Below are 19,675 nucleotides of genomic sequence, written 5' to 3'. Positions count from 1 at the left end.
CTTCGATCGGTGAACATTCATCCGCGTAAAATTTTAACGAGCCACCTGCACGGTCCACCGTTGTCACCGTCCGTTTGTCGTAGAAGGGCCTCTCGAATTTGCGTATTATAACGCGCGTGAGCAATTTTCAATTTACCTTCTTTCGTGTACAGCACGCACTCACCATTATCTATGTAACCCGTAATCGTAATAAACGAGCGAAGTACCTTTGCGATACTCATTAACATTCTGCTTCCTATAAATCATGCGATAGCTATTACCGTTACGATCTGTAGTTAATTATATCCATCGCGTCGCAATTACTCGACGTTGGCGTTGTAACTGCGAGCATTGGGCGCTGCTCCATTTTCGCATTGAGCGCACAATGGTAGCGCACAACCGAAAAGGGTATGTGTCACTCCGACTCGGTATTTCACAGTTGCTGCCGGCGCGCAGTTACCGGTTCATTCTTTTTTTATTTTTTTTTTTCCTTTTTCTCCCTTTTTTGTTTTCGTTTTTTTTTGCTTTCCACCTCCCTCGTATTTCTCTCGATAAATATCGACAAAATAAAAAATGACGGCCTCGAGCGTATCGCGGCGTAAGATCGATTTCGATTTTTTCCTCGAATCCCACGCTCATCGGCGTCCAATTTTCCGACGAGCCGGTAACGTTCCTATAGCGAGATCGTTATTGTTTTATCGTCAAAGTCATTCCAATAAATAATTTTCAACGATCGACGTTTCGTACGTGAAAACGATTGCCTCGAAATATCGACCTATGAAATTTCTTGTCTTTATGATGCCTATACGCTGAACTTCTCAAGGATCTTATTATCGAGACGATCGAATAAACAAATAAATATCTTCGATACGTTTGCCGAACTCTTTTCTCTCTCTCTCTCTCTCTCTCTATATATATATATATATATACGTTTTACTATTAAGAAACTCCGTCTTGTGTCGGTGAATTGAACTCTATCGAGAGCAACCAACGCTTGTCGAGGGGTCGTTCGTCGCAGGTTAAAGGTGAGTTTAAGTTAGGTTCGTAAGAGTATCTCTTATCGGTTTCTCCGAGTAGGGAGTCTACTCACGTCGCTCTTATCTTTCTCATTCCCAGTTTCCCAAGAATCAGACTTATAACTTCCTTTAACATAGACATGGCATAGATATAATAGATAGGTACACGTGCAAGCGTAATACCATATTATCATACAAGCATAATGAAGCTGGTAACAAATATACTTACATATGTGAATTGTTGTTATCGATTTTGTCGTTTTTGTTGCAACCCCTTCGGTTGTCTCCGTTCTCGAGGGTTCTCCCCCTTTTCTTTTTCTATTTCATTGCATTTTGGATCGATAATGTTCTACCGTTATATTCGTTGTGAAATGTATTGTCGTCTATGTATAGAAATATATAGATTAAGTATATTCTGTTGAAGTATAAAATCTGTCGAAACGATAAACACACGTTAATATGAAAATTCAAACGAGTAACACGAGTAAGCTTCGTCGGAAAACGAGAAAGATCGCGTTCGTTAAACAAATTGGCTTGGTGGACGTAATTTCCTTGGTGAGTACCACCGAGTACTCGTCGAAACGACTAGGAGTACTACTTTCTGTGAAACTTCGAAAAAGTCAGGCAACTGCAGCGAAAGTTTTTCAAAGTTGACGTAGCGTTTGAATCGATATAAAGGAAGAACGATGGAGATTGAAATAGCCTCGTTTCGTATCTTTATCGTCGATTCTTTCTTTTTCTTTTTCTTTTTCTTCTTCTTCTTTCTTTATTCAACTCGTGTCTTCTCGTTGCTTCGTGCTTGGAGAGTCACGTCCGATGTTCTATATAATTCCTTTCGGTCAACGAACGATCACGAAATCAACGCGTGACTTTTCGAAAGAAAAAGGACATTGTGGTCTTTTTTGGTTAAAGTTCGAAACGGGGTAGTTACATTAGCGCCAAAAGGGTCAGAACAAAGAAGGGAAAGAGAAAAAAGAGAGGAAGATAAAAAAAGAAAAGATTAAGAAGATAAAAAAAAAAAAGAAAAAGATAGAATTCGCCTGACTCGATGTGGGATCGTAAATAGGTTAAATTCGTCGTTAAAGTATTATTAAAACGAGATGAGATCTTGCTCGAGAAGTATGTTTTAGAACGTCTTTACACCGTAAACTATTCTTTTTTCTGCATTTTTAATCTCCCTTAAACTTATTTCACTTGTTCTCTTACGTACCTCTTTTGCGTCGTCATAACAACCATAACAAGCTAATTATTTCACCAAATTTTCCCTCTTTTCTCTTCCCTTTTCCCTCTCGTAATTCATTATTCTTCGTTTATATGCTGTTTCTCATTGGTTTCGATTTAATAAATGCACTCTTTACTTTACTCGACTAACACATAATTTTTGATATTGATGTTTTCTTTTTTTCTTGCTTTTTTTTTCCATTTTGTAAAAATACATTGAGATTGATATTTTCTTGATGTTCATGCTTTTCGAAGTACTTTCCATGCTATTTGTCGAGAAAATTAGTGGTGGTTGATGGTAAATTATAGTTGCCGTTGGATTTCTCGGTTAATTCACAAACATTTTGTAAGATTAATTTTGTCTCCGTGAGATAGCAGGAAAAGGGGTAGAATCGCAAGACGTACGAAACCTTTTGGGCACGGAAACTCGGTAACTCGCCCGTAGAATTCGAAAGTTTTGATTGCACTTCTGCTTCCTACGACGAAATTGATTTAGAAGTTTCGTTGGACGCGAAGCATCGTGGATGTTGTGGAATATCGTTGAGATGCGTCGACGAAGACGAAGACGAAGACAACGACAACAACAACGAAGAAAAAGATAACGGCGATGATCACTACGCTTGTTTCTTTCAACAGATAATTTTTTCATTCATATATAACACTTGTACCTTCGATGTTAATAAATTTTGTTGTTTTTGTTTCAGGCCTTAGACAACGTGCGGGCACCACGGATTCTCCGAGAACCGGTAAGAATATAAAGAAATGAAAATTCTCCATTAAAGTTTCGTTTTGCATGCTCCGTGAAAATGTTTGAAGAGGAAAACATTTCTCAAATGGGCTCGAAAATATTTACGAGTTTTTCTTTCTTCCATCGCATACATTTGCCTCCATTAAAGTTTTATTATTGTTCATTGGATATTCATACAAATATATTTGCCAACCAATGGTACGATAGATAATTAACAAAACGAAACCAACTATATAATAAACTTGAACGGATAAAGATACATAATGCTTAGTGCTTTTGATCATATTGCTATGTATATGTATATGTATGTGTATATATATATATATAAATATATATATATATATGTATATATATATATGTATATATATATATGTATATATATATATATATATATATATATATATATGTATATACTCTCGTAAATATCAGTCACAAGGTAGCTGGAACGCTGTTTAATTATTTATATGCTCGCATAACTGAGGTCGCATTGGATACAGAAACCTTCTATTGACACGAAACCATCGTAATTGCATTCGATGTTGATGATGCGAATAATATCCTCGATTGGATATCCAGCGTGCTTCAACAAATCATTAGTATAATTGGCATAGGCCTGCGTGTATAAACTGTTGTGTAGTCGAAACAGCGCTTTTCGTCGATTAACGAGACCATTTTATAAAGCCTAGTTGGACGGGCAACGGGCAAACGAGTCCAGTGTCGTTAATTTATCTGGAAATACGGCAAAACGAAGATGTTAAAGCACAATTATGCGACTAATAAATTGTCGGCTCATTCGAGCTAGCAATGAACGAGAATGGGAGAGAGGAAAGGGAGCTTTTAGTTGGTCCGCGGGCTGGCTCGTGAACGCTCTAGCCGTTCGCACGATTCGATGCATCAACGAACGGGAGCAAAACGCGCGCCGGCAGTTGGCAGTTGACGAATATCTAAATTTCCGCGATGCACGCTCGACCGTAATGTGGGCTGTGGCCTTTTAAGCCATTCATGCATCACAATTTGATGCCATGCAGTAAAAACACTCCCCCTTCGAGTCTCCCCCTTCCTCTGTTCACTTCCATCCCCACTACTCTTCCTCTATTTCGTCCATCAGCGTTCGCCCTGTGGCCGTACGGCAGGCCGCGCCACACTACCGCACACCGAAATACGTTCCACGCGTTTGAGAGAGGCTTTCGCGAGATTTCGATATCTCTCACAAAATTGTATTGTACATATCTACGTATGCGTATGCGCGTGTGCGAATAAAAGCCGATTGTTTTAGTGCACCTAAGTGTACCTACCAAATCTTTTTCCCGTACGTGTAAAACGGTACGTTAACGTATCTACGTATGCATGTTAACGTATACGATGGTGTTTCTCTTTGTGCGCGTTAGGCCGTATCAAGCGATAAAACGTATATGCGTTCCTGCAATTCACCGGCCAACAAACGGCGAAAGCTTTTATTCGAACCAAGAACGACAGTTGTATTTTAAAAGTGCTCGTGTTATAGTAATACGTAAAGCAGAAATCATCGTATGCTCTTTAAAATCGGGATGACATTTTTCTTTATTTTTATACCGAACGACGTGTCACAGAATTATAAATAGAATCAAGAATGAATACGAATTTATAGATATTTGTGACAATAAGATCCGACGGGTTAACTGATTTATGATCGTTTAAGGAAATGAATGATCATTTTTAAATCGTATTATTTATTTATGTAAAATGAGTAAGAAAATTTTCACATCGTGGATTAATCACGTTATCGTAACGATTTATCGTTCGAAAAAGTATTCAGGTTACCACACACTAGAAAAACGTAAGCGAATTTTGGCACGCGCCAACGGCTACCGAACGTTTCACTTCAGCCGGGAAACTCTTTGCAAATATTTGCACTAGCTCCGCGTGGACTATCGGAAAAGTTGGCGCGAAAGTTCTCTTTAACATCGCTTTGAATTTGAAACGAGCTTTGCAATAGTGACCGAAAGGAAAAATTTTGTTGTTTCGTTGATCTGACCTTTTATCGGCGTTATTCCTTTCACAAATCTTTTCAAAGAATTTGTACGTTTTTAAAGTACTGATTTTTTTGTTTATATAATCTCTCTCTCTCTCTCTCTCTCTCTCTCTCTTTTCTTTGTTGTCATAGCTTGACAACAAAGTTATTTGACTGTGTTTACTTTCGTGTTTATCGTAGGCTAACAATTAGTTAACTGCTTATTTTAACTTCAACTTCTTAAAATGCCTTTCAGTTTGAACGAATCTTTCAACGCGCACACCGAACGTCAGTATATTTCAAACAAACTTCCTATTTTCCGGGGAACGTCGATCTTTAATTATAAATTTCAAGTGATACTTCAAAGTCACGTACTCCATCTCGAGAGATTAAGTCAACCAGTTCGATTTTCGAGTCTTCAAAAAGCATGCAATACTACTACTACTACTACTACTACTACTACTACTACTACTACTACTACTACTATTACGATCGACTTTCGGGGTTCCATGTAAGCGTTGTACTTTCGTAAAACTCTCTTCTCGTTCTCTATTATTTCTACGATATACGCGCGTAACCGAGTGTGATCATTACTCGTGCGCTCTTTAAAGAATAATATTGACGGTAGAGTCTGGTTTCCTAGTACGCCACATCATAGCTACGTATCTCAAAACGTGTTATTGCCATCCATAGCGACTTGTATAATACTCTATGACTAGTAGAGAAAGCGTGTTGGCGACAGCCTTTATAAGAACTTACTCGTACGAAACATTTCGCAGTATTTCTTTTCCCTCTGTTATATTTCGTAATTTATATTATTTTTCATTGCCGAGAGAAAAGGAGAAGAAATTGAACGGCGAGATTTGACGAGGGCCACCAAAAATTTATATCTCCGTATGTATGTATATTCAAGTATTATTGTTAATAAAAGATGATGTAAAATCGTAGATAGAGGAAAATCCGTGTCGATGTAACCACAAGAGAACAAAGACGTTTATACATATACATATACATATATATTTATATACTATCGATAACGACAGTGAATAAAAGCAAATTCTTATACGTACAGAATATAATAGCGAGAGAGAAAAAGAAAAAAAGAGAGAGAGAGAGAGAGAGAGAGGCAGAGATTGCACATGTCGTAATAAAGAGAATGAAATAGAAAGAGAAACATAACTCAATGAAATACGTATGTTATCCCATGTTTCTATTCATATCATGATTTTTTTTTTCTGCTATTTGTTATTATTCGAGTTGTATTATTTCGACGTTCTTTTTTTTATTTTCATTTTGTTCATTTTTTCTTTTCTTTTTATTGATACATCGATATTAAAGAAAAAACAAAAAAAAAAAAATAAAATAAAATAAAATAAAATAAAATAAAAATAACCGTGGAAAATATATATAGTTCCTTTATCATAAAATCAAAGATAAGATTCGAGTATTATGTTATAAATGAATCAAATGTTAGTTTTTCTTTTTTTTTTCTTTCACTGTGATTCACTTTTGATAGATATATACTTTCATCGATTCATGATAAAAGATAGATAACATATTTCCTCGGGGAATGGGTCACCTCGAAATATTTGATGAGAATTGGTATCTCTTCCATCTAAGTCGTTTTCATTTTCATCAAAGGGATTTTCAAACGTCTTACGAAGAATATACTTTCTATAGGAATAAAGCGTGTATAATACACATTTTGACGATGTTAAATGACCTCGGGATATGGATGAACGTATACACGTACTATGTTAATTATCACCGAGAAAATTCTTTTATATTCACGATGCCAGGGTTATGTTTATCAATCGATACGAGAAAACGAATGAAAACAAATGAAAACATTTATAAATATGAAATATTAAAACTATGTTGTTATATTATATGTTATTATATTCGAGAGATTTAGATTGATGATTTTAATTAAATACTTATATCTTTGGTAAGTAAACAGATGGAAAATATAAATTGATATAAATAAATATTAAATAAATAAATAATACGAAGAATATATAAAATATACAATGTACATACATAGCTTGGTCATTTGGAAAAATAATAATATAAAAGGAGAGACAAACAATAGAATCAAATTCATGGAAAGCTTTGTGTTATGTTATGTTACGAAATTTGAACACGATGTAGTTCACCAATGAGAATCCGACTAACGTGAATGGTCGACCGCACGTACAGAGAACTCGATGCAGAACGACCGAAGTACGAGTATTTATTGTTGGACTCGATTCGACGATCGATGCGTGTGGAACGTCGTCGAAAGCTTCGACTTCCTCCTCTAGGTCAACCAATCCCACGTGCCCAAAGGAAAATTATGTTATCGTACATACGTGTTTCTCTTCGATAGATATATGTTGATACATAACGGCTTCAGATATTCACGAGCCTTGTTCTTTGGATTTTCTCGAAAAACACGTAAAATCTGTTAGATTGGTACTCTGTGCAAATGTGAATAGATTTATGAGGTCGAAAGTAATAAAAACATAGATACGTGAATATATATATATATATATATATATATATATATATATATATATATGTTGTTGCTAATTCACAATTCATAACGTATTAACAATACATATGTATATATCATACGAACTTATAAAAGTTTAAATTATATCTCATTTGAGCGAGTGGGCTTTGTAGGGGCGTTTCATTTTTCGACGAGTCCCGAGTTTTCAGTGAAAACGCGCGGACAAGCAGTCCGTTGGGAATCATCGGTATAGAAAACAGAGAAATGAAAATGGAAATTGTAGAAATACCGCGAATACGATACACGTACATAGTCGGAGATCTTAAATATCTGAATCTGTCGTTCATATCTAATTCTGTTTAGTGTACTGACCGAAATACGAGAGTGCCGTGATGCATCGCAACATCGCGGAAAGTTTAAATTATCTTGTCCGCCGGGGGAGGAAAGCTCCTTGGGGAAACGACTCGGATTGGTCGAGTCTGATTAGTTCGGCGGTCCTGCACTCATTTTATCCTCTCTTCCGTAGACGTTCCTCTACAGTTTGGTAACTACCGTGTAGTCGTTCAAGGAGGAAACGACTCTAAGGTGTTGCAATGACTTTCCTTTTGAACGAACTATCCGACGGAACTGTAGAAACTACATAGGAAAACTCTTTCCTTCTTCCTCTTCTCTACTATTATTTCCATTCTCTTTCTAACTCACTAATTCTTTTCGTCTTTGAACAATTCTTCCTACTTCCTCTCCTAGCATGAGAAATTCTCGTCATCTTTTTCTATTATGGACATGGCTCCACCTAACTCGTTTCCAACGTCGCATTGCTTTTCGTCCATCGCTTAATCCTATCTCCCTCGTGACTTAGTTCCTGGCAATTTCGCGCCACCCGCCAATTCTCTTAATGAGAGGCTAGGAGCTGAAGGAGCACATGGCTATTTTACCCGTAGCTCCTCCGAGATGGTGTGCTTAGCTTAATCGATTTATGTGTATTCCTTACCTAGAGGACACACAACGATCGTTATGAAGGTATGCAATCTCGGAGGTAAATGGTCTGCGTTAACCCAACTAACATTCGAGATGTCGAGAAATTTGTTTGGTTATTTTAAAGAGAGAAAGAGAAGAAGATAATGAGATATTTTCTTTGAGAAAATTGTCCGTGTCGTCGAATGCTATGGTAATTTTGTTAAAACTAATAACAAGACTGATTTCTCGTGTAATAATAAATCGAAAATAGAAAAATAATTTCTTCAATTGGTTTCTTCTTTCTTTTTTTTTTTTTAATTTTCTTTTTTCTTTCTTTCTTTCTTTTTTTTTTTTATGAGAGATCATACCTTAACAGTATTACCATTGTAATTGTCATCCATTGTATTTGTATGAATGAAACGTTAACTGATTCATCTAGAGATTTTTAATCTAATTTCGTTGAAAAGCTCGAGCATACGAGAGAACCTGATTTAACAAATCTGCCCGGCGTATATACTCGTTATCTTATTAATTAGGTATACGCTTTTCTGGAAGGTACTCTACAAAATATTAAAACTTTTGACGTAACTCTTATAATCTTTATCTTTTAAGCTTGCGATAAGTTTCTAAATGAGTTTTAGATGATAAATATTCTAACGTCTAAAGGATAATCATGTTTAGAAAAGTTTAGATATTCGATAAATCGCAATTCGTAGTATATTCCGGAGAGAGATGAATGAGAAATATTCAAATGCAGGCCATTGTGTAACTGGAAAACAAAGATCAAAGAGAGGATATAATTTTCGTTTTTTTTTCTTCTTCTTCTTTCCCCTTTCTTTTCTCTTTTTGTTTTTTTTTTGTTTTTTCTTTTTTTTTTTTTTTTTTTATTAAATCTCTATGGCAAAAAAATTCGATGGTTAAATTCTCCGAATAGCTTTCATGAACGTACGTATGTACAATACTGTTCGATTTCATTCTATCTGATAGTTACTACATTTATCGAAGGTTGCCGTAACTACTCGGCGATTAAACTGTTCCGCGTTATTTTATTTTTTGTTTCTTTTTCGTTTTCAAAGAATATAAAGATATCGGATAGAGTACTACTTTTGTGCCAACTCTCGTTACCTTATCGAATTTTTAAATCCATGGAAACGACATTTTCCAAGATAAATTCGTATAATATCCGAACATAACATAAATCCGATCGTCTAGGGAAGCTGGAATTTTCTCGCTAAAAGCGTAATAAAGGATTCAAAGGTATTTCATAAACGAACGCAAACTCATATTCCGTTAATTGGATACAATTTCGCTTTGGTACCAGCATCGTCTCGAGGAATCGTTTGCTCGGGAAGGTCGATTATACACGTTCGCGTAGCTTTCGTCAAGGATGAAAGTTTTGCGATTTAAGATGGGTACGCACGTGTGCTCGTAAAGACGAAGAAAAGGAGAACAAAGACGAAGGAGAGAAATGTATGAACGGAATCGTTTTGAGTCAAAAACGTGCACGGGTGAGATGCAAAGGAAGGCGAAATGTATTTGTCTGTCTATGTGTGTATATCCATACGACAACGCAAAATTGAGGAAAGTTTGGTGGAAAAGGGAAACGCGATCCTAATTCGTATCCGTAGAAAATGAACGTTCGATCTTAATTCGTGTTGATGCGGGTACCTTTACTATCTCGCGAGACGACACGCGATATTTAGCGAGAAACTCTGCTAATTTGATTTGAACGTTATAATGTACGTATCAACGTGTGAGAGTTCCCAAGGTTCCTCGATTCGAAGTCGAGTTTAGCGTGTATCGTTCGACGGATGAGAGACGGTCTAGAGACGAAAGATGAACGTGGCAGCGGTGGAAAAGGTTGGTAGAGAGATACGTAGAATCTTGGATCTCATTGTATGCGGATTATTGTGCGAACGTTAGAATTTCATTCGAGTAGCGTTCTATTGAAGTTTTGAAAAGTGAAGTGGAACGGTATTCTTCGTAATTTGATTTGTACGCGACAAAATGCATTTTTCCGCATCAACACAGACACGTCGGTACACGGTCGATATAGTGCATATCTCGAAACCGCGTCGTGAAACCGCGTGTAGTCGGACGGAACTCGATTAACAAAGTGGCATGTCATCGCCGTCTTTCTTCATCCCTCTCCCAATCTTCCACTATATACATACACACACACACACACACATATATATATATATATATCTTCCTCGAAAACGAAATCCGTTTAATACACTTATCTCTGGTACGGTACGTCGTCGTAGCGCATTTGGAATCGTTCTAATGCATTTATCTTTGCTTCTGCAGCTACGGAAAGCTTTTGCTTTCGAGGTTTGTCACGTTAATACGAAAGCAAAAGGCAAGGCCATATAAATCGCAGCGAGCATGTAATCTCATTCCCCGATACTGGAAATTGCATGCGAACTTCGTATGTACCACAGGGGAGAGATTACTCTGTTCCTTCTTGATGTATCACGATGCGCAAGAAAAAGATACCACGTTATTTCGTATATGTATATCAACGTATCCTGTGTACCTATTTATTTGTATGTGTATATATATATATATATATATATATATGTGTGTGCCATCTTTACGAGAACTCGTGAGATTTCTTCAAAAAGTCGTATAGACCTCATGAATCTCTCCCTCTCTCTCTCTCACTATCTCTCTCACTCTTCTTTCATCTCAAGAAGACTTCTTTGTACCTTCGAGTGGGTTCTTCCAACCTATCTTCATTTTTCCCCTTTGCACGAATACGTCGATGTTCGAGTTTTCGAAGAGGAGAGCTACTTCGCGAGAGGTCTCCTCAAACTGTCGCGAGTATCCGGAATACGGGATAGTTCACTTCTTTTCTCATCATAGCCAAGCAATGAACATCTCCTTCTTTACTAGATGCTCATCGAAGACCATCAAAATTAAGGGACAAAGGAATGAGTTTGAAAAAAAAAGAGAGAGAGAAAGAGAGAGAGGGAAAGAGAAAGAAAGAGAGAGAGAAAGAGAAAGAGAGAGAGAGAGAAAGAGAAAGAGAGAGAGAGAAAGAGAAAGAGAGAGAGAGAGAGAGATAAAATAAACGTAACGGACGAACTCATGAGTTAAAGGTGGACGAACAGTCGACACAACCGACCGGACTAATGGAGACAATTTATTATTTTCAACTTTCCAGCGAACCGTAATAGCAATTCGCCTTTCACGAGCCGCATTTCATCTCTCTTTCTCTCTCTCTCTCTCTCTCTCTCTTTCTCTTTCTCTTTCTCTCCTCGCGTTTGGGCGCGTAGAGTAAATGCCGTTGCATGTGATGGATCGTGGTGTTGGAAGAGAAGAGAAGGGGTGGAACGGGCTCGCAACAGCAGCAGCAGCAGCAGCAATAGCACCAGTACTGACACCGACCAAAATGAAATCGGCGGTGAGGATGCAGAGGATGTCCGAAAGAGAGGAAGAGAATGAGAGAGAGAGAGAGAGAGAGAGAGAGAGAGAGAGAAAGAGAGAGTTGGATGGAAACCAACAGATTTCCAGTTCCGACACCAGCTTCGAAACAATTAGTTCGTCGCATTACCACTTCTAGTTCGACTAGTAGCATAGACTTGCAACGGTTCATTAATGAATCGAATGAGAAAATTATCATGGATCTTCGCCCCCTGCCTTCATAGATTCTACAATCTCGCTAATTATTTATATAGTTAGTATAATATGAATGATACGTAATACGCTAATCCTCGTGGTCGATGATGCGTATACCAGCCGCTCATCGTGTTTCAATTTAGAAATTGCAAATGGTTTCGCACATTCCCCGATTTCACTTGGAATCTGATTAGTCTGATCGTTCAATGGAACGGTACGATTAACATCTCGATCTCCCTTTCGATCGATTACTCCCTGTATCTTTTATAGAATCGATTTCATAATCGTTCTGTTTTCTCTTTGGAATTTATTGCCGTCGTTTAAAAACGTATACAGTCATATATCTATTTTGTAAAAACTCCATTAGGTAGATCATGAAATTCAACGTTGATGGAATTCCGATATCTAATTATGAACGTTTTATCGAAATGAATGTTTGGTGATGAATGATTCGAATTGGACGATTAAACGACGAATGGGGTAGCTGTGAGGAAATTCGTTTTTTTCTTGTATAACGTTATTTATAAATATCGAATGATTTTTATTTTTACACTTTTTTTATTGTTGTTATTATTGTCGTCGTTCTTGTCGTTGTCCATGACAGTAGTTACATAGAAATAGTTACTCGTTGACTGGTCATATATATGGAATGTTTAATTAAAAGTCTCTATCCATCTTACGAAATACGTGATAAGTTACAATTAACATCCGTCTGACATGTCGTCTGTTTCCTTGCGTCGAATTAATATTTTGTAGAATGAACAGGCGCAACATTTTTCATCCTTTTTATTTATTTATTTATTTCTTTTTTTATTATTAGTCATTAATAATTAGTCAATTAATTGTGTTACGAATGGACCATACATTATTGACTTCCCGTTTCGATCGAGACGTATCTGTATATGTAGTAACCATTATATCGATCGTTATATTATTTTGTCGACCGTAGAAACCTGGAAAAGGATATTTTTCGAATTTAACCAACCAAACCCCAGGAACTTTGTACTAAAGCCGTTTGGAAATGATTTCGTTGATAACCACCGTGTTCGGGTTTTACGTTATGCAAAACGAGGTTTCGTCGACGAGATGAAACGATGGAAAGAGATAGAATTTGATTGTGTTTTGCCGATGAAAAATCTCATTACCATTTCTGTCATAAAATATTATATACTCTTAAAAAAGAAAAAAAAAAAGAAAAACAAAAAAGAAAGAAAAAAAAAATACAAAAAGAAAAACAAATACAGTTTGCATTGTTACGACAGGTAGAATAAAGCCGGCGATGCGGTACGCACGATAAAGCGCCAAAATGATTACGAAGATAACGTCGTTTTTCGAGGGAGCGTTCATAATCGAAATTGTATTTTATTTTGGCTTCACCCTCCCATACGAAAATGTATGGATGGTCGCCCGTGACAGAGAGACGGCTGTGTATGAGCCACTTCCGTTGCACGTATCGTGATCATCGTCATCCCTTTGCTGCCTGAAAATGTCATATTTATGTTTCCCTGCGGTGCAGATCGTCAGTGAATCAAAGTATGCGCGTGGGCGATGAGAACAGATGCACACAAAGGGAATATTTTACTTTAAGAAGAGTATTAGCCATGAGAGCTAGCTTTATTGTGGGTTTATAACGTTGTGCAATGTAAAACTGAATCGTTTCTCATTCGATTCGATCATTCTACTTATGCTTTTTACTCTTGTATATATATATATATATATATGGATCGATGGAAGAAGAGAGATAGAGAAAGTTATAGCGAATGAAAGATGAAAAGAGAATAAGAAGAGAGAGAGAGAGAGAGAGAGAGAGAGAAAGAGAGAATTCGAAATATGGCACTTAGCCTTTACCCTTGCGGCTAAAATTGAATGCGAACGAAATTTCTGTCGAGCTTCAGAGAGCGAAAGAAGAGGGTGAAGAGAGTAGGAAGTAGAATCGTGCCTGAGGGAGGCGGGGAGTTAAATGTAGGGAGAGGGTGCGGCAAAGCGAAAGTGTAGAAGGGTGATAAGAAGATAATTGGTCCAAGGAGAGAACGTTCCTCATCGCTGGTTTTTCAGTCGATTCGACGACGAAGGCTTTTCGCGTAGCCCCCGAGTCTAAGCGAGATCCTTAATCCTGTCTTTTTACAACGGTATACGATGCGATATATCCGTTTGCACCCTTCACACCATTCGTGGACCGTTCGTTCACTAGGATTTGAAAAAAGTTGTCGTTTACGAAGGTCGAGGATTGTAAAACGTAAGCTTCCTTTAGCTTGGTACTCGTATAAAGCGTTGGTTTTGGAAGTGACGTTTGAAGCGAAATCAATCGTCTCGTTTCTATATCCAAATTTTCTCCTTCGTAAAATTTTTTAATCGAATTAGGATTAGGGATAAAAGATGGATTTATTTTTTCCTTTTTTTTTTTTTTATTATTATTATTTTTTCTTTTTTTTTTTCTCCCCCAATCAAAGCCTGTCATCTTGTTCATCTTCTTCGTAATTCGTAAAAAGAAGAAAGAAGAAAATGGGAGAATCTTTGATTTTCGAAATCAAGGAAACGTCAAAGTATTCTCGTCGAAAGTTATTCCCGTCTAATTCCGTTCTGTAGGAAATGAAGCCAACGCGTAATAGAACGGGTGTCCGATTTTCGGTCGAAAATTGATATTCTGTCGGTGACAAGCGAACGGTGTCATTGGGCCGTCTCGTAGTTTTGAGGTTGGAGAGTTGAAACGAGTCTGTTGGTGCGATATCGAGGACGCGATGGAACGCGAGAGAGAAAGAGAGGTAACATGCCTCGACGATTCGAAGGTGCGAAAGTATCAATGGTTGTCAATACTGTCGCCGCTTTGTGACCGTTTTCTGCGATTGAGTTAGCGAGCGCGAGCACGCGACCGCCATTGGAGGGCCGCCTTTTCAAGTTTGTTACCTCAAAAGCACCATCGGTAGTGAGCGGTACCAAACCAATATCGAACCGCACTGTCCGGTTCATGCGAAAGCTTTCCGTTAGGGAATAAGTTTTTCACGTTTACCTAGTGAACGAGTAAAGGAATTTTCAAGGGAAAAAAGAGAAATGAAGATTAGCAAGATAGATAGATAGATAGATAGATAGATAGATAGATAGATAGATAGATAGATAGATAGATAGATAGATAGATAGATAGAAATATAGATAGGTAGATAGATGAAAGAGGAATTTGCGAAGACTTTGATACTTCAATGAGAATCTGCTCAACGTAATCGATTCGTCTCGTGTGACGATAGGACGACTAATAATTGGCTTTGTAGATGAGAGAAAATCTATGGTAGACGGCTGTCGCAGGCGCATCATCGGGATTACAAGCGTAATTAATTAGGTTGCGTTGATCGTCGCATCTTCCTCTCTCTCTCTCTCTCTCTCTCTCTCTCTCTCTCTCTCTCTTTCTCTCTCTCTCTCTCTCTCGGTGTTCCCTCTTTCTCACTTGCCGTTGGTGAGTACGGACATTATGGGTAGAGGCACGAACGATAAATATCCCTTCTCGGTGGCTACTACTAATTCTCGCGTCTCGCTTCTGTCGTTGTTTCGCATGCACCGAGCTGTCAAATAACCGGTAGATCGAACAGCCGCTATATCGAAATCCTATTGGAGATTATTAGCATCGTCGTCATTAAGCCAAACGGCATCTAATATTGGAATTTTCTCGATGCTCTCATTCTTGCGGTCGTTATTATGAAATTGTTGAAAAAGCTTTCTTCGATAAGCTTCACTCTCCTTTCTCGCGAATTTAATTTTCGCTCTAGGAAGCAACGGTTAAAATTGCTTTGTAGATAGACTCATTTATATTCTCTTTTCGATTTAGAAAGATCGTTTATCGATATAACGTTCGTCAGGATATAATATTCTTTTCCTTTGAATAAAATGAATTAATGGCAGAAGTAAGATATTTGTTGTACGGAGGAATCGTGATGAGAGCATAACTTTGTCTAAGTTTCGACTAATCGAAACTCGCAAGCACGTTTTATTTTGTAATATAGAATCATAATTTTGTCTTTATTATTCACCTGTTTTTCTTTTTTTTTTCTTTTTTTTCTTTTTTTTCTTTTTTTTTTTATTATACATTGTTATCTCTTCGATCGATATAAGTTTATCTTTGATGTTTCTATTCGAACGAATTTGAATAAATTGAAAAACAAAGCACGTTCTCTATACTGTATTTCTCTTTATCGCTCTCTTCTCAGTTTAGTTCTACCTCAGTTATTGTCAAGAACATAAGAGAAGCTTTGGATATAGCCGTCTATGAAAACAAGGAGAATCGTTGTAATTTATATCGCGACATGGATTTACGTTCCCTTATCGTGGCTGCATTTCGTTCAAACGAGATCAAACTTGGCCGTAGTGTTGGAATAGGCTAGAAGGTTGAAGCAACAGCGAGAGCAACAGTTTATTATCAGTATACGTTGCCGACGGTGGATTTCCATTCCATTGCTTTGGTCCCTTATCGCTACTAAGCAGAGTCGAAGCGTAAATATCGTTTACACTGTACTGCCCGCTTTCTCGTTTTCTCGTTTTCTCACTCTCTCCCTCTCTCTCTTTCTCTCTCTCTCTCTCTCTCTCTCTCTCATTCTATCTCTCTTCCTTTTCCTCTTCCTCTCTAACTCACCTCATCGTCTCGCCTCGTACTGTCTGCAAAGGTGCTCGGTTGGTTGAATTTCAAATTAACGTTTTCATTTGTTCGCTGGTGCGTGCCACAAGAGTAACGTCGGGCCAGAAATGTGGTCATGCTGCGGTTGAGAAATTCACGGTTGGTAGCAAATCATTATAGCAATAATATCAGACGTATCTCTCTACGATTCATCTATCTGCCTATCTGTCCATCCATTTGTCCGTCGCGATGGAAGACACGTTTTCTTGTCTCTTCGTATTGTTACATATATATATATATATATATATATATATATATATATATATGTATATATATGTACATACTGTACGTTCAATCGCGAGGAACGACCTCTCGTTTATCCCAGAATTTAATAATCGAATTCGATGGCTGAGTGCGCTAGCGCGCTCGTCCGTTAGCCTTCCCTCCTACCAGCTTTCCCTTCGTTCTCTGTTACCCTCCTGTTTCTACGTTGGAACGTATTAATGCATTGCATTATCCCTCGTCGGAATAGCCTTCGATACCAGTAATTGCTAATGCAACGACTGTATCTCATAACGGCAACATTCCCGTGTATCTTCTTGATAATTGTTTATTATAAATATCCAGCCATTTGGATACTGATCGGTGAATCATCTTTTTCTTTGATCTATTTGATACATGATATATATGTATATATATATATATATATATATATATATATATATATATAAATAGGAGAAAATAATTCTTTATATAACATTTTAATTTTATCGTTGGTACATCGTCCATATTATTTTATTTCTATTTGAAAATTGACTTTCTTCACGTTTAAGATACTCGAACGGACAAAAATTTCTTTAATTGATTGGAATAAATTTTTTTATCAATTTCCTTTATTTTCTATCAACGTTCTACTTAGCGATTTTTTCGAGTTTATTTTAAAGATAGCTACTTTCCTCGATTCGAAATATCGGACAAGAGCCATCTCGGATCATTCCTCACGACAATGTAACTTCATCTTCTTTCAGTCCTTTCAGCAACGAACACGATTAGTTTTAACGAGACTTGTTTCGAGCTTGTTTTAGTAATTACGCGGGAATTGCACCGGATGGACTACCGAGCACGACCGCGGGAAAGTTTAAAAGGGCGCTCGCGCCTCTATCTTTCTTTCTTATTTATAAAGGTACGAAGACGAAAAGTTTAATTTTCGGAAGAGAGAAAGTAAGACAGGCAGAGAAAGGGAGAAAGAGAGAGACAGAAAGACAGAGAGAGAGAGAGAGAGAGAGAAAGAGAGAGAGAGAGAACCCAAAATAATCGAGGAAGAAAAGTTCCCATGGGGAATGATCCTTCGTAGACATTAGAAGAAGTCGAGAAAGAGAGGAAAGAATATAAAGAAAGACAGAGAGAGAGAGAGAGAGAGAGAGAGAGAGAGAGAAGACTGAAAGAAAAAGAAAAAAGAGCACTTCGATTATGAAACACGACGATCGATCGTTCATCTCTTGACATTCGATAAATTCACAAGGACGGAAGGGAGAAGGAGGCGACGATCCTATAGCGATGGTGGTGGGGATGATGATGGTGGTGGTGGTTATGGGTTGAGGGTGAAGGAACGAAAGAAAGCGAGAGGAGCAAAGCGGAACGTCGTCCTTGTTTTCCGTTATCTTTTTATCCCGACGATAAATCTCAACGGACAGCTCTTCGCACGCTGGCAGATTTACCGGGAAAGATTCGTGACGCTTAACAAGGGGTCGCTTTGCACGCCTCACCCCCTCCACCACTACTAGTTCTAGTCTTGCTCTCTCTCTCTCTCTCTCTCTCATTCTCTCTCTCTCTCTCATTCTCTCTCTCTCTTTCTCTCTTTCTCTCTCTTACACGAGCCATCGCGTGCTTGTCGCCGGGAAAGGACGACGACGCCAGGGATGCACTTCAGAAAATATATGAACGATCCGCCCACGTTTCGCGTTACAACCCAAACCCCAACCACCAACGTCCGTTTACCTATACCTTCTGGAAGAAGCTACCCCTTTTCGCTCGATGGAACTTGGACGTCGCCTTTATCCTATTCAGACTTGCATCTTTACCTTTTATTTCTTTTTGTCTCTTATGCGGTAGTAAGTAAAAGAATAACTTTCGAAGGGGAAAGAACCTTATCTTTCTTTCTTATTATTTCTTCTTCTTCTTCTTCTTCTTGGATATTCCCACTTTTTATTTCCTTCTTGTATACACGTTTCCTGGTAGTCAATTTTAAGTTATAATCCGGAATTTCTTTAAAAAGAAACTAAACAGAAGAACCTTTTCTTATTCGTCAGTTGAAAAGTTTCGCAGGGATAATAGCTACATAATCGCAAATAAATTTTCGATCGTAAATCTAAATGGATAATAATTTTATTTATTTCTCGACGTTGTCATTGGGAACAAAAGTAAAAAAAAAAAAAAAAAAAAAAGATTATCGAAAATCTACATGTTTCATCTTGGTTAAATGTACGAGCGTGAGTACATTTGTAAATAAAATTTTTACTATTTTTATGTAGCTATATACTACGGAGTTTGTCTCGCGTGGTCGGTAGGATGCACAAACAAAATCCACGTTGACTTTATACCCTAGTGCTGTTTCAGAGATGAAACATGGTGAGTACGAAGTCATTTCGTATCGTGTATATGTTACGATGCCTCGTAATGTCGATTTCCACGCTCTTCACTTTTCATCGTGGTACGTTGATACGTTGTAAAACGATCTCTGAAGTACGAAAACCGCTCGATAAATTCTCTTAACCTACATACCATGGTTTCTTTATTGTTGGAAACGCACGAGAAATGAAATTTAATTCGCTTGGTTGCTTTTTTCAAGAGACAGAGAGAGAGAGAGAGAGAGAGAGAGAAAGAGAGAGACAAAAAGGTGACGGTTTAATTGCCAAAACGTGTTATTGTCATTAATTAAAACTTAACTTGAGCGAACTTCAAAGCAAAAAGATCTCTGGGAGAAGTGCTGCTCGTTGGTTTCTCGTTAGTTAACAATGCCACGAGTGTCGAGAAGAGTATATCGCGTGGA

General features: G+C 37.6%; 1 protein-coding gene across 6 annotated transcripts in view; it reads left to right on the top strand.

Annotated features, from left to right (window-relative positions):
* tei (irregular chiasm C-roughest protein teiresias) overlaps window positions 1-19,675 on the top strand; it is a 233,198-nt gene that overhangs the window by 53,886 nt on the left and 159,637 nt on the right. For all 6 annotated transcript variants that reach the window (XM_035888314.2, XM_035888312.2, XM_035888310.2 and 3 more), the window contains exon 3: window positions 2,921-2,962. In XM_035888314.2, coding sequence (XP_035744207.1) covers window positions 2,921-2,962 — 42 coding nt within the window. The remainder of the gene's footprint in view (window positions 1-2,920; window positions 2,963-19,675) is intronic.

This window comes from Vespa mandarinia, chromosome 2 (assembly GCF_050613455.1).
Source record: "Vespa mandarinia isolate Hongniang chromosome 2, ASM5061345v1, whole genome shotgun sequence".
In the NCBI taxonomy this organism is placed as follows: domain Eukaryota; kingdom Metazoa; phylum Arthropoda; class Insecta; order Hymenoptera; family Vespidae; genus Vespa; species Vespa mandarinia.
This window is presented reverse-complemented; position numbering and strand designations above follow the sequence as displayed.